We start from the raw sequence: 25,456 nt of genomic DNA on the forward strand, positions 1-25,456 counted from the left end.
AGATCTTACAATCCTACCTGCATCGTATTGCAAACCATAAGGAGGTATGGATGTAAAATGTTCCAGCAGTTGGATGTTAAAACGAAACAAACGGGAGGTGGGGGCTGCGCTCTGGAGGATACATAGAAGGTTGTGACAATGTATCACGAAGTTAACTGAATGAGAGCAGTGATGTGATATGTGTTCTGGGTATGTGGCACTTGGCATTTCAGTCAAGCCGGAAAGGGAGAGGAAATAAACTTTAACCCCTGTGAGGCCAGTGGGGTTTCTTGTAAGCCCTCTGGTCCCACTAAGTTACAAGTTATGGCAATTGCTGGAGTAGAGCAACTACAGTTAAGTACAGACGAGAGTCTGCTCATGGTCTACACGAGCCAGAGGTGTCACAAGTAAATGCTTTACTGTACAGCAGCAACAATATACCCCTGCTAAGGTGAGGCGCACACGCGCACTTCCTACCACTTCTTAAAGAAATGGCAAAAGATTTCAGAAAGAAAAAAAAAAAAAAAAAGGAAAAAAGACCAGTAGATTCCATCAGTGTACAGTGCAACACAACCACCACAACATACTGTTACTTGCACGTCACTTAACTGAGCAATTGTTACCCAAGAGCAAAACATATCAACATTTACAGAATTAAACAAAGGATGAAAACAGTAATAAAAGTCAGTCTTTACAAAATAATTTCCTGAAAATATAAAACCATTTACACCATCACGAGAAAAAAAAAAAAAAATGGAGTTTCCTTCCAAACTGTCGATCATGAACAATGTTGTGTTTTGCAGAGATCCAAAAAGGCACAAGGAGCTGAAAAAGCTAAGCACGGCCAAGGCTTGGAGTAGTTTTGGTGGGTATGCCTCTCCCTTTCCGCTAACAGTGGTGTCATGCTCATCAGAAGACACTTAGGAGTCGCTGACGGAGAACCTGTTAAAGTGACCAAAACATACGTTTTAAGTTAATAAAAGGAACTATAGAATCGCTAACTTCATTCATTGGCAGACTTCTGGGCAAAACTCTACAGAACAACATTGGAAAGTATTTATTACGGAAGGATGGGAGGAAGCAGATGAAGGCCGTGACGGAGCATAGCTAGTTACTAACTCTGTAGCACTCTATCGCTAGCACTCTAGTTAATTATAAGGGTACTTACTTTTGGAATTTTTCCATTAGTTTCTTTACCATCTTGTCAGTAATTCCCGGGTACGTGGCCTCAGCTAGATTCATACTTTTTTCTAGTTCTTCAATCGCATTTTTCCTCACTGTGTTATTCCGGTCCTGCTGTTTAAGCTGAAAGAAGACACGGTCAGCCACGCAATTCTGTATATCAGAACTTTCCAACTTTCTTATCTAGAGGTTGCCATATCGTGCAGAAGCAAACCTTAAATCAGTAACCCGGTGCAATAAAGCCTATGGGTTTATCTGAGATGATGTGCAGTACAAAAGCCTTTGATATCCACATATGGCCCGCGACCTCTTACGCCTACATAACGTCACGGACCAGACAGACATAAGCATGGAGGAGAAAGTTTACCTCAGCAAACACTGGTGCAATGATCACTGATAAAGAGCTCAAGGTCTTCACAAGATCTTGGTCCTAAGCAAGAGAGGAAAGAAACCCATTAAGTGTCAGCGCAGCAAAACAAAAGCATAACGTTAGAGGGAAACTCAACATTTTTCCTTATATGCGACATTTATAACGACAGTACAGTAGCCAGCAACGTTTTCAAGAAAAGTAACTGATTTTTCGGTGTCCTTGTTTTAAGTCAGTGGGATTTGCCGGTAATAAATGCAGTGTCTTGACTTTCTTTGCCCGTTATCAGACACTAAGGAGCCAAACCTGCTTAACCCAACATCTGTACGCATTTTATCATTTCTGCCACAATACGTTGCTAGTATAAGGATGTTCCACAGCGTTTGCACCGTAAATATTAATGTGATTTCAGAGATTTTCTGGTCCAGTTTCGCTAATAGTAGAGGATCATGGGTTGGCAAATAAGAACTAGAGACACACTTCGCCATCAGTCCCAACTAAATGTGACGTGTTAACAGGAAAAAAATAAATAGTTCTTATAAAAAACAAGTGAAAAAGGCAAAAATGGAACAAGACACACAACATGTCAAGGCTCATAACTAATTTGCACATCGACAGCAAGGGGGGGGGGAAGCAAGACGTACTGTTCCATTCTGCATCTTCTTTGTATCGGGCTTCTTCCGAACAGTAGTAAAATTCCACTCTGGGTGCGAATTATTTTCTTTATCATTTGGCTCACTGCAGAAGATGGGAAAAAAAAAAAACTTGCATTAAAGCTACAGTTTTTCTATTAAGACGGCAGAGGGAAAGTTTAATTGATCACCAACTAATGATCCAGGGAACTGATTTCATGCAATAGGTAGGAGCCGTAGGCATCAACCAACGCCCTACTGCCTGGAAAGTAACATTTACTTCATTTGGCTTGGTATTTAAACCCAGGCTAGGCTTCTTATTGGTCAAAGATCAAAACTAACTAACACTAGGATTTACGGTCAAACTAAACTATTGATCATTGCTGGCTGCTCCAACACTGTTCTCACTATGGAGGTTATACTTAAATAATACAGGTAAATACACAGGTAAAGTGATTTTATAAAATCAGCAGGAGCTTTCCATCGACTGCTATGGCCATTGCTCTATTGACTTGCTAAATGCTAGAGATCGGCAAGATCTGAAAATATAAATCGCTCCTTAAATAATTACTCCAGAGCTCATAACACCAGACGCAGCAGCACATTGATTATCGAGCCACTTACGGGTCTGAATCAGAGCCCGAGTCGCTGTGCCCTTCTGCCTTCCATCTCTTAAACCTGTCAATCAGCTCTGTCAGGTGAGATGTCCTTTTGGCATTCTTCACGATAAACTTGTGCTTCAGCAGTTCTTTCGCTGTGGGGCGCTAGACATGAAAATGCAAGATAGCAATACTGTTAGATGCTCATGACTAATAAAACACAATATTCCAATACATTATAAGTTTGAGAGCAGTGCCCTCTTTAATATACCAGTTTCTCATAACCCTTGAATAATAATATTCATAATAAATAATAATCATATTAATGCAACTGTTGAGATGCCTGGCACTTCAAGCGTTTAAACAAGTGTAGAAAGCGATAAGCCATTGATTTCTTCACTCAGCTGGTGATGCTGTAATGCCTCGACCTTGAGGCATCCAGCAACTCCAAAAAAAATGAGAAGTAGGGGCATACGATCGCTCCCATTCATCATATTGAAAGTCTATATATGCTTTTCAATGATGGCGGCGTCCAGGGGTTAAAAAAGTACTTAGGAGGCAATCAATGATCCTACGCTTAGCCAGTGTCGTTGCACAAAAAAAATTAAAAAAAGGGGAACGATGGTTAAGGAAACAATGTAATTGGCTGAAAATCTCAGGATTTTGGGCACAACACCTACAGTAAAGGCGGCTCTAAACACTATTTTCTTCTTTGAAAGAGCGGGGCAGATGCCATACATTCCCAAGAAAGTTCTAAGTGATTTTTAAACGTTCCTTTTAAAACCACGGCCTTATTATTGGCTTTTGGGGTGTTTCCCCCCAAAGCCAAATGTCTGTACACTTTCTACAATACAGGTTCTCAATACACACAATTTGTTCTTTGACCATTTCTTCCTCGCTCCAGACTAGACCTCAGCAAATTATAGTGTCATTAAACAAACCAAAAACCAGATTATAAATATACCCAAAATTTGCTTTAATAAAGTATTAGTGTCTTTTGGAATTCAGAAGTTAAAAATAAAGAAATGAAAACAGGTAAAATACTCACAAATGTTGGGTCCTTGTTTAAGCAGGCATCAATAAACTCTTTGAAAGGTTTGCTGAAATCTCCTGTTAAAGTGGGTGGATTGTTTTTAGGGATGAGAAATAATACCCTCATAGGATGCATGTCTGAATTGGGGGGCTCGCCTTTGGCTAGTTCAATCGCGGTAATCCCCAGAGACCAAATATCGGCCTAAAAACACAAAGAACGTTATATAGTTCCTACTGCAAGCATGCACACACACTTACGCCGTTATTTAGTCACAGCCCTAAACGCCTGTTTTGGTGGCTCTAGATGTATAGCCCCCTTTCTATCCCCTTCAGTATTTATCTTTATAAAGGGTAAAACGGGAGGTGCTGGCATTCAGCACACCGCTTACTGTCAGACGCGTGCACCAGGTTCACACGCCTTCGATTCATTCTCCCTAACGGCCGATACAAAAAGTTTCGACACAGGGGCCGTAGTAATTGAGTGTTTATTGAAAAGGCACTAAATTATAAAGCAGCAATATTAACAAGAAGAAATGGGTTGTTACTTTATAAGGATATAAGAAACAAATTCTTAAAATGCTTAAGTAAAAAAATCCATATGCCGACGAGCAAGTCGTGTGACAAGCAGCTGAAGTCAATGTTTCCAACAAAACAATCAGTGCGATGGCTTTCATATCACCCCATTTCCCTCTGGGAAAGCGCTAATCATGCCGCTTCTCTCTAAGCTACCTACAGAAGGGACAGCGATGCCATCTGTGTTTGCTTCTGCCTGTTGCTGACCTGCTACCAACATTCCCAGCAGGAGCGCTGGGTGGTCGTGAAAAACACTTTTCCAACTAGTCCGTAGGTATGGGGGCACTTTTAAAACGTGTCACAGATTAATAAAGTGTTAAAATGCTTTACTGCACGTCACGTACACTTATCAGCTACATGACTGGTTTATGACACGTAGTATTGACCTGCCAGTCAAAAGCTGTGCATTACAAGGTACATTACTTTACATACGATTATTCACAGGAGCAAGACTTAACAACTCAAGCGCTGACGCACGGCTTCTTTATGTGATTTTGGGAGCGGACTGATTATGAGACAAGCAGTATCAGGAGACCATTGCTCAGGATTATAGATGGTTAGTAAAAGGACACTTTCACATAATGCCCTGACACACACACACACACACACACACACACACACTACCCTTTCACGACCATGAAATATATAAAGATGAATGAATTGTGCCGGACTGCAGTGCGCTGTAAAAGCCATCCACATGATGGATCCAGCGTGTTTGCATGGCCCAGCCCTCAAAAACAAGATACTCCATTGGCCCTATTCAACCACATTGGAAGGTTAATGTCTGGTTGCCCGGTCTGCGCCCCTCCGTGGTATTTATCCTCCGGCGTTATAGGAGCTCACCTTAGAATCATAAGCAGATTGCTGTATGACCTCTGGAGCCATCCAGAAAGGGGTGCCTACAAATGTGTTTCTCTTAATTTGTGTATCTGTAAGCTGTCCGGCAACACCAAAATCGGCCAGTTTCACATCTCCCTGTTCAGATAGCAGCACATTGGCAGCTGTAAGACAGAAGAGAACAAGATGTGGAATGCGCTCTCGCTGTAGTCGGTGGGGTAAACAGATCAGAAAGCGTCTCCATTCAAACCTTTGATGTCCCTGTGAATTTTATTCTCAGAATGCAGATAATCGAGACCTTTCAAGATTTCTTTCAACATGGTAGCAATCTGGAATTCATCAAACGGACCAACACGCAGCTGAAAAAAAAGGGAGAAACATCAGTTTACAGCTCTGGAAGTGGAGAAATGGACTTAAAACGTGAACATCTTGCATTAAACGCACAGGCGTGTGAGATGCTTCCCCTACCCCTCAGGAAGACAAAAGGGTTAAAATACACAAACATTTAAACCAAGAGATTGCGCAAGCCTTTGACAAGCGTAGCAGGAGCTACTGAAACTTTGGGAAGTCTCATAATATCTGCCCTTTGCCCATCTTGTAGAATAACTCGCACAGCACCGGTACAATACCTACAATTACAGCTGAAACTTGTATAAGACCGGCTTTAAAAGAATTCAATGATTAACCCGTGCGCAGGTTGTTTCGTGTTCAGGGAGAGTTTGCTAATAAATACTAGCACTGCTGGACTTTGCTCGGAATTTTAGCCTGATCTATACATACCAGCACCTCTTTGTATGAACAATAGCATACATGCCGGTGATTCCATGAAGCCATGTACCAGACCGTTAAAAACGTGTTTTGTTTTTTTTACCAAACTGGGCATTGTATAATTACAGGAAAAAGGTGTTGGCTATTGGTAATGTGATTGGACACAGAGTTACGTGCGTCTTGGCCTCTTATGAATGATGTACACATGGCTAGAAGAAAGAGGGCATTCAATAAAGCCGTGTTTGGCTTCCGAGTACCGGTGTAAGAGAGACAGCCCTGTTCTTTAACCATCAGAGCCGCCGCATGAAAGGACCTCTTTATTCCACACAGGTATCTCACGCCCAGCCCGTGGAAATAAGAACTCTGTAAACAAACTGTAAACTCCATTTCATTTCTTTCCAGTCCTTAAATAGACAAAAAAACATTTTGGCAGGCCATTTGTGGAACAAAAGTGTAAGGGACTGGATTTCAGACCAAACAAACACACTTATGTTCAGCAGGCTTATGGCTTTTAGGTATGGAAATCAGGAAGCGCTGAAAAGCTGCTTTGTGTCTCTCGTTTTCCGACACCGCGAAGCAGAACGACGGCACCGTGACAGACCTACACCCATCAGGAAGCGATGCACACGGAATCCAGCGGTATACACAAGCGTTCTATATCGAGATCACAACCCTACTGCTCGGAAGGGAAAGCAGCTATTTCACCCCATGTTCTGTATATGGAAAGGCAACATTTTCCCCGCATGTTCGTGGTCTACGATTTTTTTTTTTCTACACAAACCAAAGTTATGGCATTACTCTACACAATATCTATGGAAGCACGAAGTGTTTCTAAAAGTAAAGGATGTTAATTGTTGCGCTGTTAACAGACAAAGCCATGGAGGTTTAGGTTAAAATAAAGTTAACGTAATACGACGTCCAGAAGGCAGCACTCGTGTTGTCTGCCCACACCGAAGGAAGCCTCCATCAGAACCGAGTATGCGCCGGCTTTCTGGCTACCCCTGAATTACAATACAAACGATTTGCATCGTCACTCGAGAGGCAGGAACGGCCCATTCGTGCAAAGAAAATAAGACTGCTGTTTGCGAGCAGGTGTTGGAAAGGTGCAGTCATTGTCCGCGGATTACAGCGTCTGCCGCTAGGCTGGAAACGCCACACGGACCTCTAAACGGATGCAAGCACACAAGGCCACCGACTAAATCACACCGACGAAGACGTCCATGCAATGAAGTTGCTTCTAGTCAGCATCATGCAGCAGACGCTTGATTTTCACATTATATAACATAGGGGAAAATCCGGACGTTGTTTAAAAGCTGCAATGATTCATTTAACACAATCTTCCCAGGAGACGCCGATGTAAGCAATCTTATAAAGACAGTACAGGAGGAGAAAAATAAAAAGTTACTTACTAGATCTAAGGCAGACCCGCCGCCTAAATATTCCATTATGATCCATAACTTAGTGCCCTGGAAGACAATATTAAAGTCATATCATAAATTACACTGAGCCTTTTCAATATCAGTGAAATTAAGATACCAGAATTGAGATCAGACGATGAATATTGGTGTTACATTGTTATTATTGTATTCTATACAAAAACCAAAATAAAATAAACTTTTAAAACATATAGGATGCCAAAGGCAGCCATTCACAGGGAACAAGATGATTTCTTATTCAACAAATAGTGCTTTTTTAGCAGAGCATTAGTAGGAAAAGTAAAAACACAAGGTAAAGGGAAAAAAGTCATCAGTTTATTTTCACATTTCAGAGCGACTATGTTACAAGTAATAAGGAAATCGAAAATCTCCACGTACTCTTAGATACTAAGTTTCCACAAACAAGCAGATTTTTTTTTTTTTTTTTTTTTTTTTAAATATAGGGACTTTTCGACAGCAGCTTAAAATACACTTGGTTTGTTGGAGAAGCCAAAATTATTTTTAGGGCTTAGTGGATAAAATGACAAATCAAATTAAGGCTACAAAATGAAATTCACATATGGCAAGCTTGCATGAAACCTGTACCTTAGGAGCTGATGCTAAAATAAATGAATATAATCGTAATCCTAAAAACACAAAATACTGTTTTTTGGATAATATATTCAGCAAACCAAATCGCAATTTTCAATGATAAAATATTGCAGTATTCCTCTTGACGCTTTGGTCACCGTGGATCATTTTAACTCCTATGTCCTGCTTTCCACAACCATTAAGATCTTTGATTGCAAATCCTTCCTTGAAAGATGCTTTGAACATTCTGTAAGGTGTATTCTGGTAAGTAAGTAGCTTCTATACCAGGGGTGTCCAACCTGCGGCCCTCCAGCTGCTGCAGGACTACATCTCCCATACTCCTCAGCCAGCCCCTTAGCTGAAAGAGAATGAGATGTAGTCCTGCAGCATCTGGAGGGCCACAGGTTACACACCCCCTGTTCTATACAGTAGACGGTTCAGTATTTTCTACCAAACTAGGTTTTAGTGAGGTCATAACCTTTTGACCAAAAACGGTCGACAAACAACTGAGGGCTCAATGAAATAACACAGAGCTTTCTCCAGCTGAATGAAGTAGAGAGAAGCCTACTGCGGGACAAACGTACGGTAGCTGGTGGACCTAATGAACCGATAGCCAAAACTGTGCAACACCTTACCAATAACCCTCTAAATATCTCACATTCTGTACAATGTAGTGAGTTTAGGGCCATCACTGTGTGCTTTTGTGTAGAATTTGTGTGTAACAGTGGTGGTACCTTCAAGTAGGATCCGTAGTATTTAGTCACATACGGGCTGTCGCACTGGCTAAGGACTGTTATTTCTTGTTGTATATCTTCTATCTCATCCTCTGCTTCTTCCAGATCAATAATTTTAATGGCAACCACATGCTGAGTCCGGTTATCAATCCCTTTAAAGACTTCGCCAAAGGAACCCTTGCCGATGCGTTCGAGTTTTGTGAATAACTCTTCTGGATCAGCTCGGTGGTTCTACAAAATGAATAAAAGAAAGTTAAAAAAGAAAGATAAATGGGGATTCATTGTAGGTGTGAATGGGTTTGTGAGTTTATAGGTATTTAAAGTTTGGTTCATGGTGAAATATACACAGGACCTCCGACTGCCAGAAAACCAATCCCCGTATCGCTAAACAGGTAGGTCCTGCTGGCCTTCGCAGCCACGCCGTCTAACACGGACTACACGCGAGAAGTCAGAGACTGATGTCCTTTCCACATAAAAAACAACAAGTCTCAACCAGAGAGAAAAGATGGTCAGGAGCCAGGAGCCTTCCAGTTCCATGAAGACAGTTACAGAAAGTAATGGGAATTTAGATCGCATTTCTGCCCTCTTCACTGGAAGAACAAAAAATAAAATTAAACTTGAGGATTTAACAAAAGGTCATGATGTTAGAAATAAGGTCTTCATAAAGAAAACGAGCTGAGCTTCAAGGGTTTGAAATCAGGTTGGTCATCGGTACAAGGGATTTGGAAGGAAGACTTGCAGGAGTTTGTTTTAGAAGCCAAGATGCACACAAAAAAATATATATATTTATATAAAAACACGCAATTTAGGTTCCATCAGTGACTACACGATTCCTGGATTGCCCCAATATGCTGCGAAAAACGTGGTTTTACCATATTTACCAGCCCCGAGAGCTTCCGTAAAATAATTAAACCATCTCGTGTTTTTCTAACCAAGAAAACAGAATTCTACCAATCCACATAAAAAAAAAGCTTTATTAATCTAGAATCCATACTTTGAGTGAACCTATTAATGAATTGGAGAAGCTGCAGCATTAGTGCAGGAAACACACTTTCTACGCTTCCTACTTTCAGCAGAGACAAGGAGGGCGAGGAGGAAAACGAGAGCCATCCTACTGCAAGAGAATGTATTACAAATGGACTAATATGCGGTTCACTCACATCAATGGCGGACTGTAGCCTACATTATACACTGAAGTGTTTGCTATAATGTTTACAGATTAAAAAAAGATATAGATTATATATATATATATATATATATATATATATATATATATATATATATATATATATATATATATACACACATATACATACATACAACTCCATATGTATGTATCATAGACGGAGCCATCCTAGCTTCTTGTTCTCAGCATTAGTGCGATTATTAAAACCCTGCTAACTCTGGCAGCCAAAACGAGCAAGAGAGTGCAATTCAGAACAGGACTTCTTTTCCCGCAGGTCACAGCTTTCCTATAAAGTTAGCCGCAAGTTTAAAACCCAATATATCCAAAAAGCAGAGAATGTAGTTCTAATTGTAGACAAAAGCTACCTAAAATTCTTCTCCGCTATCTCCCTGTTTAACTGCTTCTAATTAGGGCTGCAACTAACGATTATTTTAATAAAATTTACATTAACATTCTTATTTTGTTATGATGTAATAAAAAACAATATTTTCAAAGTACAAGAACCCAAACACAATATTTATGAAACAAAATAACCCCAAACATTCTGAAAAGAGGTGGACTATTACTGTTCAAGAAACTTTGCCCCAGCACTTTGCACTTTGCACCCAGCACTTTGCACCCAGCACTTTGCACCCAGCACTTTGCACCCAGCACTTTGCACCCAGCCCTGGCACTTTGCACCCAGCACTTTGCACCCAGCACTTTGCCCCAGCCCTGGCACTTTGCATCCAGCACTTTGCACCCAGCATTCAGCACTTTGCACCAGCACTTTGCACTTTGCACCCAGCCCTGGCACTTTGCACCCAGCACTTTGCACCCAGCCCTGGCACTTTGCACCCAGCACTGGCACTTTGCACCCAGCACTTTGCACTGTGCCCCTGCACCCAGTCTCTAACTCTGCCCTGCACCCAGCCCTGCCCCCACATTCTGCCCTGCCCCCACACTCACACTCTGCCCTGCACCCACTCTGCCCTGCACCCACACTCACACCCTGCCCTGCATCCCCACCCCCACTCTGCCCTGCACCCAGTCTCCCACTCTGCTCTGCACCCACACTCACACCCTGCATCCCCACCCCCACTCTGCCCTGCACCCAGTCTCCTGCCCTGCACCCCCCACCCCCACTCTGCCCTGCACCCCCACCCCCACTCTGCCCTGCACCCCCACCCCCACTCACGAACCGCTCTGTGCGAATGGAGCCACTCGCACAGAGCGAACCGCTCTGTGCGAATGGAGCCACTCGCACAGAGCGAACCGCTCTGTGCGAATGGAGCCACTCGCACAGAGCGAACCGCTCTGTGCGAATGGAGCCACTCGCACAGAGCGAACCGCTCTGTGCGAATGGAGCCACTCGCACAGAGCGAACCGCTCTGTGCGAATGGAGCCACTCGCACAGAGCGAACCGCTCTGTGCGAATGGAGCCACTCGCACAGAGCGAACCGCTCTGTGCGAATGGAGCCACTCGCACAGAGCGAACCGCTCTGTGCGAATGGAGCCACTCGCACAGAGCGAACCGCTCTGTGCGAGTGGAGCCACTCGCACAGAGCGAACCGCTCTGTGCGAGTGGAGCCACTCGCACAGAGCGAACCGCTCTGTGCGAGTGGAGCCACTCGCACAGAGCGAACCGCTCTGTGCGAGTGGCTCCATTCGCACAGAGCGATTCGCTCTGTGCGAGTGGCTCTGTGCGATCCGTGCACATAGACATGAAGAATACTTACCTCCGGAACGCGTCACATCCGTCACGTAGCTAAAAGAAGGCGGAGACTGCAGAGCGTGTAGCAGAAGCGGGGAACGCTCGCGGAGGTAAGTAAAAGGAGCCGAGTGCTCCAACAACGAATTGATCACTCGATTAATCGATAACGGAAATCGTTATCGATGATTTCCGTTATCGATTATTATCGATTTTATCGATTCGTTGTTTCAGCTCTACTTCTAATGCTGCCAATGCCAACCAGATTCAATACAAATATTCCTTCTATTATCTGGAGATATTGGGCAGATTTAGTAATTATAAAAAAAAATAAGAGGATCATCAGCGACTGCGTCACCCCCCACCCCACATACATGTTAGGGAGTATTCCTATATACCTGGGTAATAGAGGGACTATGGAGAAAAGAACGTGACCGTTTGCCCTGTTGAACACACACATGGAGTCTTATCTGTTGTTTGCAGGCTCAGTCACACCCTGCATCACCAATTACTGGAAACTGCTCTGAAACTAAAAGTATCTTCTGCCATGTGGCTAATTCTGCACCAAGAGATTTGTTTTGTCCCCAAGTTCCTTCGTTAAGTCCCGATCCTCCGTTACCAAACAGGAAGTCACAGAAGCGTTCTCAAGGTATTTTATCTTCCATGACACCCGACTGCTTAACACATTTACATATTGAGCAATACCAAGACTATTCATAACGCTCGTCCCTGCAGGTCAGCGTGAGGTCAGCGCGAGGTCAGATGAAGCCACTGAACTGCATTCTATGATGAGAACAGCGCACAATCATGTTGTGTGTACTCAGATATAAAGGGTCATTCATCATGAACATTGTTGGCTTGTGTTAAAGCAGGCCATGATAAGTCATGAGTCACGCCACCATTCTGTAAATGCAAATAACCATCCCGGCAATTACGCTGGCAAACGGCAGACAAACATCCAGACATCAACCCAGGGTGTGGGTTAAACGGGGCAGCCATGTGTCTACTTGTCTGAACAGCACTGCTTTGCACACAGAAAAGGTTAAGCATCTACATACATGCTTAATATATATTATATATACATATTATACATCCACTAATTTTAACTAGTGCCAATTTAACAAAGGTTTAAAAAAAAATCAAAGAGTTCAATAGAATATGAATTACACTGCAGAGTGGGTGGAAGTACGAGACCTTTACTGTTATAATTATAGTCTGTGATAATCCCGAGAACACAAGACAAGACAGGTTACTTAAGAAAATGAGACAAGGTTTCCACTCTGGGAAAATCTTTACCCCGACAACAAAACTCTGATCATTAAAGAGAGATCTCCAGTAACGCGGGCCCTAAGGGACACTCGGCTATAGACTGTATGCAAAATAAAAATGCCATGGTAATCAGGAAAGCCTAAGTGCAGGGTATTAAGGGGTTAAAAATTGCAGGAATCTGTAGGAGCCATAGCTACGTGTCCCTTAAACACAGTACGTGCAAAGGGACAACACAAGCAAATATAATAAGCAGACAGCGAGAATACAGAGCAGGTCACCGGCTAGATAGCAATATTGCATATAACAGTAACTGGCAGCTTAATATATTAACCCTTTTAGCTACACTAGCGGCATCTACCAAACAGAACACAGAGCCGAGAGCCAGGAAGTAGACATCGAGTGGAAACATCTTCTCACATACATGCAAACCATTTCCTAACTCTGTGCATCAGAGCGTTACTTCATCGCCCCTCTCCCTGCAGTCAGTAGCGGGGGGGGATGTTATATACACACACAATCTTTTATTTATATAGAGCCAGCAATTTACTCAAACCTTTTAAAATACATATTCTCAAGGGGTCTGACACTAGGACTGACAAAGACAAACTGATACATTAGGCAAAGAGAAGATATACATACACACACATACACATACACACCCCTAGTGATAACATAACTCATAACAGGACAAAAATAAATATTTTTGAACCGAGAATAAAGTGAGAGGTGGCAGTTTCAGTCGTCGTGCGCGGACCGAGTGCTCACAATGTTTCCTGATGACATTCTGCATACAGGTGTGGTGCTGTCATGTCAAAGGGCAACAGGCGCAAAGGAACCGGATAGACCACATTCTGTTGTACCGCGTCACTTGCTCTATTAACCCGAGTCGTGTAGAAGGTGGCATTAAACATTTATTCTTATGGCACAATTATGTGTGATAGCAAGAAACCACATTTTGTGAACCAGCAACCCCTGTTCTAAACAACCCTCATACTGAAACTAAGCATTCTTTTCCTAGAAGGAGGCACCCATTATATTATTTATATGGCGCCAACACTTTATGCAGAGCTTAATACGATACATATACTCAATGGAAAAACTGAATATTCTGGGTCCAAAACCCACCTCCACTTTGTACATAATTCACCAGAGAACATGAGACAGGTGTGATATTCATTTAGGATTTATATGCAGCATATGAGATCCAAGGATATGTTAAGGGAAGCTTTTAAGAATGACAACGGTCACTGCACCAAGCATGTTTGTTACCAAGATGTAGGAGGTCACCTAACATTATTGTGCTCCATACCATACTCTCGCCCTCAAAGCAAACTGTCTCAAAAACTCCTTCCTGGACTCCGCATGCTATATGTAGTGTCTAATACAAATTATCAAACCAGTAATAAAAACATAATGTGCTTCCTTAATTACACTCTCGACAACACATGAAGACAGCAGATCTTTTTTGTTGCTCAAGCGAGGGTAACAGGAGTCCAGCAGACGGGCAGCATTCGCATTTGCCGATTTGGCAGGCTATGACAATCTAGTACATGAAACCGGGTATTATGTTGAGCAAGTCCAAAAACCAAGGGTTTGCTCACAAACGTAGTGAGGGCTTACCACTAGGGAAGCAGATTTTGTACCCTCATAGATATGTGTGACGGGGCACGTGGGAGTAAAGTGCTCATTTCAATCATTGAAAGATCTCTTTCCAAGCCTGACACTCAAGGAACTGGAGAATGACAAATGGTAGATGGAGTTGCTTCAATAACCAAGCAGCCAGAGTAGCCAAGTACACACAGAATTATTCATAGAGAACCCTGCCCATGTATCAAACACATCAGGGTCTATTCACTAACGGGACAGTTTGCAGGAGAGTTGAGTTTCAGCTCCTTGACTTCATCGAGGTCCAACCCCAGTGATCTTCTGCTGCAGGCAGAACTTGGCCGGCTCATATAATGAAAAATCCGGGAGGTTTCTTGAACGCCTCCCCACCCATTGAATGATGCATTAATCAATCATGCCTTTCATACGTAATAGTGAAGTGACAGAGACCCCAAACTGCACCCAAATAGAGTCCTAGACCATTGATTCCCTAACCAGTTCTAAAACTCAATATTAAAGTCTGTGAAGCGGAGGAAGTAGGGTGCATTCCGGTGTTCCAAATACGACCGACATGAAGCAGAAGTACATAACATCTTAAAACTTTGGAACTAGTCTAACAGATATTTTTTAAGGTTTGTAAAAGCTTTTTAAGAATAGCGGTTTTCCCAAATGGACGCCAAAATCTGATATGCTTCTGATCAATGTGACAATTCCACTTAAAGCAGCCGCGCATTAATATAGTCAAGAGACTGTCGCGGCAGAGGAGCCCATAACTCTTATAGTTCTCATCAGGCCAGACCATTACTGTTAATATCAGATGTAAAACATTCGATGGTGCCACGGACCGGCCATTAATTACGTCACAAATACATGTTTTATGAAGAACACACAGTTCACGTGGGCAGGACACACACCGCATTAGATCCAAGTCTGGTCAATTTACAGAAGGCACACCCGGGACAGAAAGTCTTCCTGGACAAAATCATCAGGAAGAAAAGAGACAGGTAATTCAACTTGAACACGTCTGCGCTCTCGCCGTCTTTAAAAGGGATATTTTTTCACCACCGAGATAAGGTGTTCCTTTTAAAGTGGCTTTCCATGTAACAGAGCCGGAGATTGTGTTACTACGGCTGTTGGCACTTCTTATGACAGTCAACTAAAGAATGTTAATGAAACCGTAAAAGGACATCGACTTCTGACACGTAAATAGAACAGGTTAGGGCGGCGGTGACTTTTTAAATACCCAGAACACTAAAAGGAACCTTCAATAGAGCAGATTAGACTCCCGGTGTAACGGGCACTGATAGGATGCCTGACCGTTTAAATACAAAAAGAGACGATGCTGGCTTATTTGGAATTAGAAGGGGAAAAAACCCCAAACCCAGACAGCCTTTAGGATTAGATTCAACGAAGGCACGATTTAGTCCGGTTAGAATATACTACGTAATGGAGAATAACTCAGAGGAAAAAGCTAACCTGACCTGAACCGCTGAGGCTTTAGAGACTCTCCAGAAAGCTCTACAATAAGCAACGAACCATCAAGGGCTCTGGGGATGTTCCTAGTTCCCGAAAGGAATCGAGGAAACGCGCAGAATAGAGGCCAGCAAGACTTATTAATGTGAATCCAGCAAGGAGATAACAATGCTGGCAACCGACTAAAGGCAGCGCCGAATACAATAGAGCAAAACTATCCTGTGAGGACCCCCACAGTCCTGACCTTATTGTACCATTGAAATCACATTGCAGGGGGGCCATGTAACTTCCTAGCAGAAAAATATAAGTAATGTGGGACAGGCTGTAACAGCACACGACGGTTGCGGATGCTAGCTGGAAAACCTTTTCAGTGCAACATCGGTAGCAATATAAAGTAATGGGAAGGGTGGAGGGGGGTACGGCGGGGGCGCTGGGGTGTCAAAGTACACTAAAAATCTACAGATTAAAGGAACAGAAGCACTTTCCATGCATTGTTTAAAAATAGAGGCGTTTGAGCGAGGAGGAGCATGTATACCCTGCCAAGGGTAACAGGAGAGGGTCATTGTTATAAGGGGTAATTATATACAATTGGGATAGCAATATGCTTACCCCAATCATGTTTACAACGCCCTCACTGCATCAGCCTCTACCACTTCTACTGGAGAGCTGTTCTATTTATCTACCACCCACCTCAGTAAAACATCTTTACATTATAAGCAGGTATTTAATCAGCTAGTTGTAGATTATAACCTCTTCTTTGAAATGAACTTCCTTCCTGTGCTTTGTTAAATCCCTTTATGTGTTTATAGGTTTCTATCACCCCCCCCATCTCTCTTTTCACCCCCCAGCTGGGGACATTGAGATCCCTCAGTCTTTATTACACAAGCTCATTTTATACCACAGATGCAGACAACTTCCTTGACATTTTGCACTTTAACAGCCTTTTAAACCAAATACCACCAAAACAATCACAAAACAAGAAGTAAACACTACATTTATCCTAAATTTAGTTTTGGTAAAAAGTCATCAAGCGACAGCTCCTGGGGTTTTTAAACAAAGATGATACAATTTATTGGCAAAAAGATGTCGCTTAAGTGATCAGGACAGCAAAAGCCACTTTTCTCAAACAGAATGGTCCAGCCATACATCTTTTTCTATGTTGGCCTGAAAAAAAGCATATTTGGCTTTAAATACTATTAAGTGATATTTTAACAAATAAGACTTACTTAAAATAAAAAAAAAGTAGTTTATTAAAACATAAGATACACGCAGTCTTTCAGCAATTTTGTCTAGTATGGGAGGGGGGTTTACATTCTTCCCGCGTATCTATCTTCCCATCTTTTTCTCTCTCCATCCTTTTTTAGCTCTCTATACGCAATGCTATGGACGAGCCCTTGTCCTTGTTGCACAAAATACTAACGGGTGTGAATTCTTGGTCACGAGGGGCAGGGATACAGCTAAGATCAGACCATAAAGGCACTTTAAGCCCCACTGCATTACAGTCGATTTATCAATCTCCATGTTATTGCATGTGTGTAAGGAAAGAGACCTGCGCCTGGGGGAGGAGAAGCAGGGACGGCATGTTGAGACTTGTACCGAGCACAGTGTATAGAAACGTAGCAGACGTGACCACTTTTCAGTTTCGCTGCAAAAATGGCAGAAGCAAATACATGGGGTGCGTTGTATGACATCACATGGAGCGCAAAGGAAATTCTCATTTATACCCCAAATCACCAGCACCGTGTAGCGATCAGTTACGAGAACGCCGCCTCATGTATTACTTTAATGCATATAATGGTTTCTTTTAAATGTTTCCAGCTATATTTTTTTTGCAGATGTTTGTTGAATACATCTCCTTGTCTTCGATATACTTTTCCACCAGGCAGCTCCAGCGTTTGCCAAGCCAACACCGTCGTCTACCAAGACCCCCTCGCATGGAAAACGTTCCCAGGAACTGTACGATTACACCCCCTATTAACATATCTCTCTCATTGATTATTTTAGGCAGCCTTTGTGACAAATGAGGTAACTCCAGGGCAGGAAACTGACTACACGTGGTGGCTTGGGGCCAGTCCTTGGCCATATAGGGCCTTAGGCAAGAATTTGCTTTGTTGCCCCATACACGCCATGTTTAAATATATATATATATTTAGAAAGGCAATGTAGGCCTAGATCTCTTGCGTTTGCCGGCACCCCACCGAGGAGGCTTCCATTGCACCCATGCCACGTGCCAGACCAACTTGTGAGCCGTTTCTGGGGTGACTGCTGTGGTCTCTTCTGGTCGAGGTCTCCCAAATAACCGCCTGACCTGCCCAGCACTAAGACAAGCCATTGCTTTTGGACCATTTGACAGATCTCAGGTCCCACAGAGTTAAAGATTATACACTTTCAAACACAGAAATAACAATGTTGACTGACTGGGTTACAGGTAGTTTTAATGCATAAATGGCATGCTAAAGGCTGCTTCCCCTTTAAGAATCCATACTACGATGTTGCTACACAAACTGTGTTGGGGAACAGGTTTGTGTAATAATATATTAATTGTGCAACCGACTGTTGACATCACGGCTTTGATTCTATGCCAATGAACTAAAGAGCTCGAGGAGCTATTAACGCTACGGGCAGATTTACGTCTTCTCCCATAGCGGTTGCTACAGCTTGTGTATTTGTCACAGTGACCATTCCAACGCAGAGATGTACGAGCTGCCGACACGAACGCATTGCTTGGTCCCTGTAACCATTCCACATATATTCCAAGACAGATCCTAAATTCTGCACAGATCCATAAAGTATCAGCCTCTCGCAGCTCCGTACAAAGAAGCCGGCAAAGAGCGTCTGGGAAGCGCTGATTAGATACAGATCACCTCGACTCTGCATTTCAGAAACCGAGAAGCCGGCCGGGGACTGAAAGTCTCTGCAGCCACAGCTAAGGAGGTTAAGTAGCTTTTCTGGTCACCTTTTAGGAATGTGACTTGCTTGGCCTTAATCCTCTACATGATAAATACGTGGGGTACGACGTGGAGCCGGTCTGTTACACAGGAGCACCACTTTAAGTTTTTGGAGACAGAGAAATACTAGTCTTATTTCATATTCAGAAGTATACGTAGTGTTTACGGTCACTCTATATGCTTTATAGAACCATTTTAATGTCAAACGTCATTAATTCCAGGCATCGCTTCATATCCATCTTAACTTTTACCCCTTTTAGTCTCCATCCATCATAATCACTTTAATGCATATTAAAGAATACCCCCCATGCATTAGCTCTCTTTTCCACACCCTACCCCCAGATCATTGGCTTCTACCCCATTTTCTGTATGCCAGTCCGCAGACACGCAGGACATATGTACTCCTCTCCAACATATAAGTTGCATGCATGCGCAGAAAGCGCTCCCTCTGTGTCCAATGAGAATGATTTCCAGGCGGTTACTGGCTCCTTCAAGTAGCCAAAACCGGCACGAACAATTGATGGGTGATGTGCGCCAACTCACCCCAAAAGGTAACTGCGTGCGGCACTGGAGTCCTCCCTAACCCCAAAAACCCTATGTAACTTCGCACAGCATCTCACGTGGTGACCGAGTACCTTCTGTAAAAAAGTCCTATCCGGTAACTATTTCTGCATGGCATGAATAAAAACTGGCTGCGTAACATAAAACTTCAATTATAGCCCCAAAATCATTTAAGAATAATTTCACTTTTCTGATCATAAATCAGCTTGATTGCAATCAGTAATTTAGTCAACACATTTTTGGAGGAGGCCGGTCCCACCAGAGCTGATGAAGCATAATTACTTAGAACCCGTCAGGAATTGTTCGGAACACGTGTGTACGCCGTACACAATGACCACCAAGAAAATGACAACCTAGTGAATATACCAAAGTCAGGGGTCCTCAACTTGGCCAGCATTTTAAAGGACAGCTCCAACGTCTAGAGAATAAATAGTATTACAACTTATATCCTGGATGATGTTTATTTCCAAGCTTTTGAGGATATAACATTCATCACTTCAATATATATTGCTTTAATATACATTATACGCGTCTGCACATTAAAAAAGAAGCCAACCCAATCGTATTCCCAAATGAGCTGCCATCTTCATTACTGTTTTAATGACATGTATGATTACTCCTCCTCCTGTCTCTTGTCTCATTACGGATTGGCTGTGGCTGCCTTTGCTTAGAAGTTAATGGATACTCTAAATACGTTGTTAAAAGTTTTAAATGGGCAAAACGGGAATGACTTAACCCAATTTATGGGGATATAAGAGCTGCCGGGCAAAGACATGCAGCTAATATGGCGATTCGTACAAGACGTGGAAATATTAAGGCTGCAGGTGAAAATTTCCACATTTTTCTAAAGAAAAAACACAACATCCAAAGGAATGACACACAGGGACTTGGACTCATTTGTTGGGGGGGGGGAGGCTAGCATTACAGCCCACCTGGGTACACGGTGTATGAGGCAACAGCCACAAATAACACCCCTGCAGCACCTGGGAGCCGAAACAGGCCTCGGGTATAACAAGATATCCTGAAAAAGGTGAGAAAACCAGAATCCGAGGTTTGCGCAAATACAAAGCTCGTTGGCGCGCACTGATGTCACGCGCCTGCCGGAGACACACACACAATGATTTAAACTGTATTTACACATCCATGTGTAGCTCAGAGATTTGGGAGCCGCTATGGATAGAACGTCAGAAACGCGGCACAGCGGCTGAATGACACGTTACCATATTCTTTTATAGTGTCAGCGTGGGCAGAAAAGGATCAGGTTCAGACTGAATGGCACTTTTAAGTACAGTAAAAAAGTTCATCTTTGTATTGATAATTTTTTTTTTTTTTTTTTTTTTTATTGACAGGCCAAAACCTCTGACCGATGAGTATTCAGGCATAACAGGCAATATTTTACTTTAATTAATGAGGGATTATTCCTGCTACATGCGCTGACAGTACACTTTGGTACGGGAGACAGTGTAGCATTACATATTCATTATCAAGACCAGGGTTCAACAAACCCCAGGCACCAGGACGCCATGGCAACAAGAAATTGCCCCCTGTCCAGTATTGCCAATAATCCACCAACATACCACTGTAGCACGCACTGTTGTGTGTGTGTGTGTGTGTGTGTGTGTGTGTGTGTGTGTGTACATGCAAAAAGTCAACGATTCAATGAAGTTGCCAAGGGCTAAATCAGAAGAGATGGTGTTTTTTTCAAACAATAAAAACACTTTATTCCCAGTAACAAGCTGGCCCAGGAATATAAGAGCCACAAGCTAAGAGCACGCTGGTGCGTTCTGTCCAAACTGTCAGCAAACAAAGCTGCCCGAGGTAAAGAAACCTCACCATCCATACACCTGGGAAATATAAATTCATTGCAGTCCAGTCTTCTGGAATCAGCCAAACCCAGACTGCAGAACACAAAGCCCACATCGGAACCTTTACGCATCCGGAGATTTATCACCAATTATACACAAAACATACAAATATCTCATACAGACCTGGGCTCGTCACAGTATTATAGAGAACGGGGGTGAACCGTATGAGAATATTGCGATTACTGGGGCCTGAGCCAGCATAACACAAAAAACGACTGGATGGTGCAGTTTGGAACGCAACGAACAATTAATACAAACATTACAACTAGACCGGAAGGACGAAATCATACCCACATTGTCAAAGAAGCATTGGCACAAGTGACAAAACCGCTTCACAGAACTGTACTGCTGCAGAGTCACGGGTTCGCCAAATTAGCAGGACACACGAGATATTAAGCAGTCACGATTTAGCTGCTCCTCAAGGTACCTCTCGAGAATCTCAGCGCCAAGATCGAGCCAACGTATCTCCAGCCTACACCAAGACCAGACGTACTATCAACCCCAACGCTGGGGAAATATCTCACATGATAGACTTTACAAACCAAAGCTCCCTTAAGTTAAAAGTTGAGGCTCCTTATTAGGCACAAACAGAGCATCTTCACTACTGATTTTAGATCCGGCAGAAATAAAACATACTTCGTGTCACCCCTGCATGTACCCAATACCAATAACGGCCACCAGTGACATGACGTGCCTTTATCTGATCATAAATGAGAAAATCTCCATTGGTAGCCACTATTTTCCCACGGCTGGAAGCCGCACGCGTAAAAATAACCCATCATGATAAGCCCATCATCTATAACTATACCGGACACGACCAAGAACAATCTCATATGACTCAAGAACAAAAAATAAAAAGGTTATACGCTAGATCTATTTCATTTCTGAGTTATGACCTTGGAACACAAAGAATTCTGCTAATATTTGGTAATCCAACACCAGCGCCAACACCAGGGCTTTTTTGATCCCTAAGCCGTTTCAGCATTAAATCTGATTGCCTTTCAAAGCTTCACGTCACCTTGAAATAGCCAGGTTCCAGGTACGTCATTCTGTACAGCACAAACCCCGCTGTGACTAATTATTTCCAATGGTTTCATTGAAAATCCATGAATTCGCTGAATTGCAGGATTTGGAAACTTCATACACAAGCGTTACAAAATACAACAACAATTCTACATATTTCTATAAACAAACAAAAAAGTTGCAGTTATACACACACAATAGGCTATACTAACAACACAAAGCAATGCGGTGCTCAGACTTGGAAATCCGCATTTTCACCAATAAGAAGGAAAGCAAAGAAGCAGAAATACAATTCAAGGTTAGTTCAGAGCGACGACAGAGCGAGAACACAGGAATCCGGTACTGAGAAGATTCCAGGTAGTTGCAGATTAACTAGATCCACGCCAGGAGATCACTTTTAGATAAGAGAATACAAGGCATCTGTACCGATACGCGGCATTAGGGCACACGTATGTCACATATCTAACAAAAAAAGGATCAAAACAAGTACATTGAGGCCGAATTATTTCTAAGTTGTGTAAGAAATTGCACAATTTAAGATATAACACAAACGTTAAGACACAGAAGAGGAGGAGATGACGGAAGACAACGCAAATACTACAAAAAGTGTAAACGCTCTGGAAGACTACTTATAAAAGGTCTGCAAGACGGACCAAAAGAACATTTTTATAAACAAATATGCATTTAGGTACAAAGCGCCGAGTTTAAAGATGGAAAGAAAAGTAACTCATCACAGAGTTTCACTTGACTAACAATTATGAAGCACACACCAGAACTAATCATATAAGTAACAGCATAATACACATATAGCTACACGTATGAATACCCACACGCACATATAAGCAGTCCATGGAGAAAGTGTTATATATACACACTAATGCATATATATATATATATATATATACACACACACACAGCTCTACACTGTATGGAGATTAACTCTGAAGCATTCACCTGTAATACGCTGTGATATGAGACACAGCGTCAACAGAATTATAAACAGGCACCTATAGATTCCATTCTAAATATTAACCTGCTGCAAAGTTCTCATTGTGGAGCAATGGGCAGGAAAATTCTACTGGTTTCCATGGTGATTGCTCCAAATGTAACACTTTGCTCCAGCATTGCTCCGTATAGACAGGGCCCTGCGAGCGTTATGTTGGATGTGTCATAGGAGGCATTGCAAGGTGCGGGGCGGCTGACCCTATCCTGCCGCGGCCTGACAGCTACGACTCCCACTCCGTGCCTCTCACCTGCATCCCGGGGACTTGCACTGCTACCGGGGAGTGAGCCATGACGGCGGCTAGGCCTCCTGCTCCGGCTGTAGAAGAGAGAGGAGGACTGGCGGGGAGGGCTCCGGGGCTGGGCCCGCACTGCTACAGGCCCGAGTATCCGCGGCTCAGGAGCTGCACTGGCTGGTCAGGGGTATCCGGCTATCGGCCGGTGCTGTGAGCATGTCTCGGAGAACGGCAGGGACGGGGAGCTGGGAGAGCTCAGCAGGTTAGCGGCGCCATGTTGGGAGAGGACGGGAGGCTGCGGCAGCTGCTGATGCGCAGGGTGGAGCCGGAGGCCGACTAAACGCGATCATGTGGTGTGTTCGTGACGTCACGTAAGACCGCCCCGCTCCTGCTCTTTTCATAATTGTCATTAATATATGCAGATTGCAGGCATTGCGAAGGCGCAGAGCTCGGCACGCCTTCGGCGGCTCACTGCTTTCGCTTTGTAGAATGTATGTGATGTCTGCCTCTGTATAACAACAGCTATACCGCAAATAATGAAAGGGACAGTACAGCATTATATGCTATCCTCTTAACACTCTCTCCCCTGGCAAAGGCATGGATAGATTAGCAGGACCCCCCCCCCATGCATTTACCTCTTTCCTAACTCCCTATACCAGCCCCATGGCACACAGTATACTCAGTGCTGCGCGAGAATTCCTGGGCTTCTAACCACCATATGCAGAAATCACTCCCATTGGCTCCTGTGGGTGCGCTTTCCTGTCAGCGATTGGCTCCTTTCAAGGCACTAAAACGGATGCCAAAAAAAAGGTAAGTAGATTTTATCCCCCCCCCCCCCGCGCAACTAAATGAATTTATATTAAGGTGGTTTAAAGCGACAGGTTAGTGTCCCGTGCAGCCTCCTGGACAATCACATTTCAGTGCTTTGTAAGAAAATTAATAAATTAAACATGAAGAAGAGTTTGCTTACCTTTGGGAGAAGTTGCAGCTCCAGAGCTAAAGTGCAGCGGTCTGACGTTTCCGCAACGGGTGTCAGGAAAGCCCTCCGTTATAAATGAATGGGAACGCTAAACATGCACACAGAGTCCTGTTATACGGCCGGCGTGCTGACTGGAGGTGTATATACCATGTATATAAACCAAAACCTATTGCAAGGAGAGCACGTAAGGAAAAAAGGTATATACAAAGTAAATCTTTATTAAACAATATGATTTAAATACATATAAAAAACGTAAAAGAAACGTACGTTGGGGTTGGTACGTTTGGACTTGGCACCATTCATTACCAGGCTTTTTGCTGTTTTCAGCCTTGTTTCTAGGTTGGTTTGTAACTTTTGAGCACTGATGTACCGTTGCTGTATGTTATTTCATTTGTTCCTTTTCACTTTATCGCTGTGGTCATCCTTGTGTTTCTTATTTGTGCCTTCATATACATGCGTATTTCCATCCTAGTTCCTGTAGTCCTGTGCCTCTGTTCTTATGTACTTTCCTATATGTGTCGTGGTGCCGAGATGCTTTTATATTATATATAGTTTTTATATGTATTTAAATCATATTGTTTAATAAAGATTTACTTTGTATATACCTTTTTTCCTTACGTGCTCTCCTTGTATTAGGTGTTGGTGTTTATATATGTACAGTGCACGTACCTCTACCATTATTGGTAGTTTGTTCGTTTTTGGTGATTATTTTGATTTATATACCACGTATGTAGCAGACGGTACATTGGCCAACCGTCTCTTTCAAGCACACTAGTTGGTGGGCAGCGAAAGGGGCCAACGCATGTAGTGGGATTCTGCAGCGTCCCTCAATCCATTCCCAAGGGGACCTAACAAAAATGTAAAGGGACTTCTCTTCCATCTCCTCTCATTCCTCATTTCTCTTTTTCTC

The 25,456-nt window shown here is 43.0% G+C and overlaps 1 protein-coding gene across 1 annotated transcript; it reads right to left on the reverse strand.

The window, feature by feature from the left end:
- Nucleotides 1-378: 378 nt before the first annotated feature.
- STK26 (serine/threonine kinase 26) lies at nucleotides 379-23,882 on the reverse strand. The gene is made up of 11 exons (XM_053473952.1): nucleotides 23,583-23,882; nucleotides 8,710-8,940; nucleotides 7,379-7,435; nucleotides 5,452-5,560; nucleotides 5,208-5,365; nucleotides 3,808-3,993; nucleotides 2,785-2,924; nucleotides 2,173-2,266; nucleotides 1,529-1,591; nucleotides 1,148-1,284; nucleotides 379-921 (listed from the first exon to the last, which is right to left on the reverse strand). Exons 1-11 carry the CDS (start codon nucleotides 23,622-23,624, stop codon nucleotides 900-902), a joined length of 1,239 nt encoding a protein of 412 aa, XP_053329927.1. The 5' UTR covers nucleotides 23,625-23,882; the 3' UTR covers nucleotides 379-899.
- Between the last annotated feature and the right edge of the window lie 1,574 nt (nucleotides 23,883-25,456).

Source organism: Spea bombifrons, chromosome 8, assembly GCF_027358695.1.
Source record: "Spea bombifrons isolate aSpeBom1 chromosome 8, aSpeBom1.2.pri, whole genome shotgun sequence".
Taxonomy (NCBI): domain Eukaryota; kingdom Metazoa; phylum Chordata; class Amphibia; order Anura; family Pelobatidae; genus Spea; species Spea bombifrons.

Excerpts from the sequence above, each read along its gene's own strand:
- STK26 (XM_053473952.1), bottom strand. The coding sequence starts at position 23,624 with ATGGCTCACTCCCCGGTAGCAGTGCAAGTCCCCGGGATGCAG. Across the intron at positions 1,592-2,172 it reads AGAAGATGCAGAATGGAACA|GACCAAGATCTTGTGAAGAC; the intron begins GTACGTCTTGCT and ends TCTCTTGCTTAG. Across the intron at positions 922-1,147 it reads CTAATGGAAAAATTCCAAAA|GTTCTCCGTCAGCGACTCCT; the intron begins GTAAGTACCCTT and ends TCACTTTAACAG.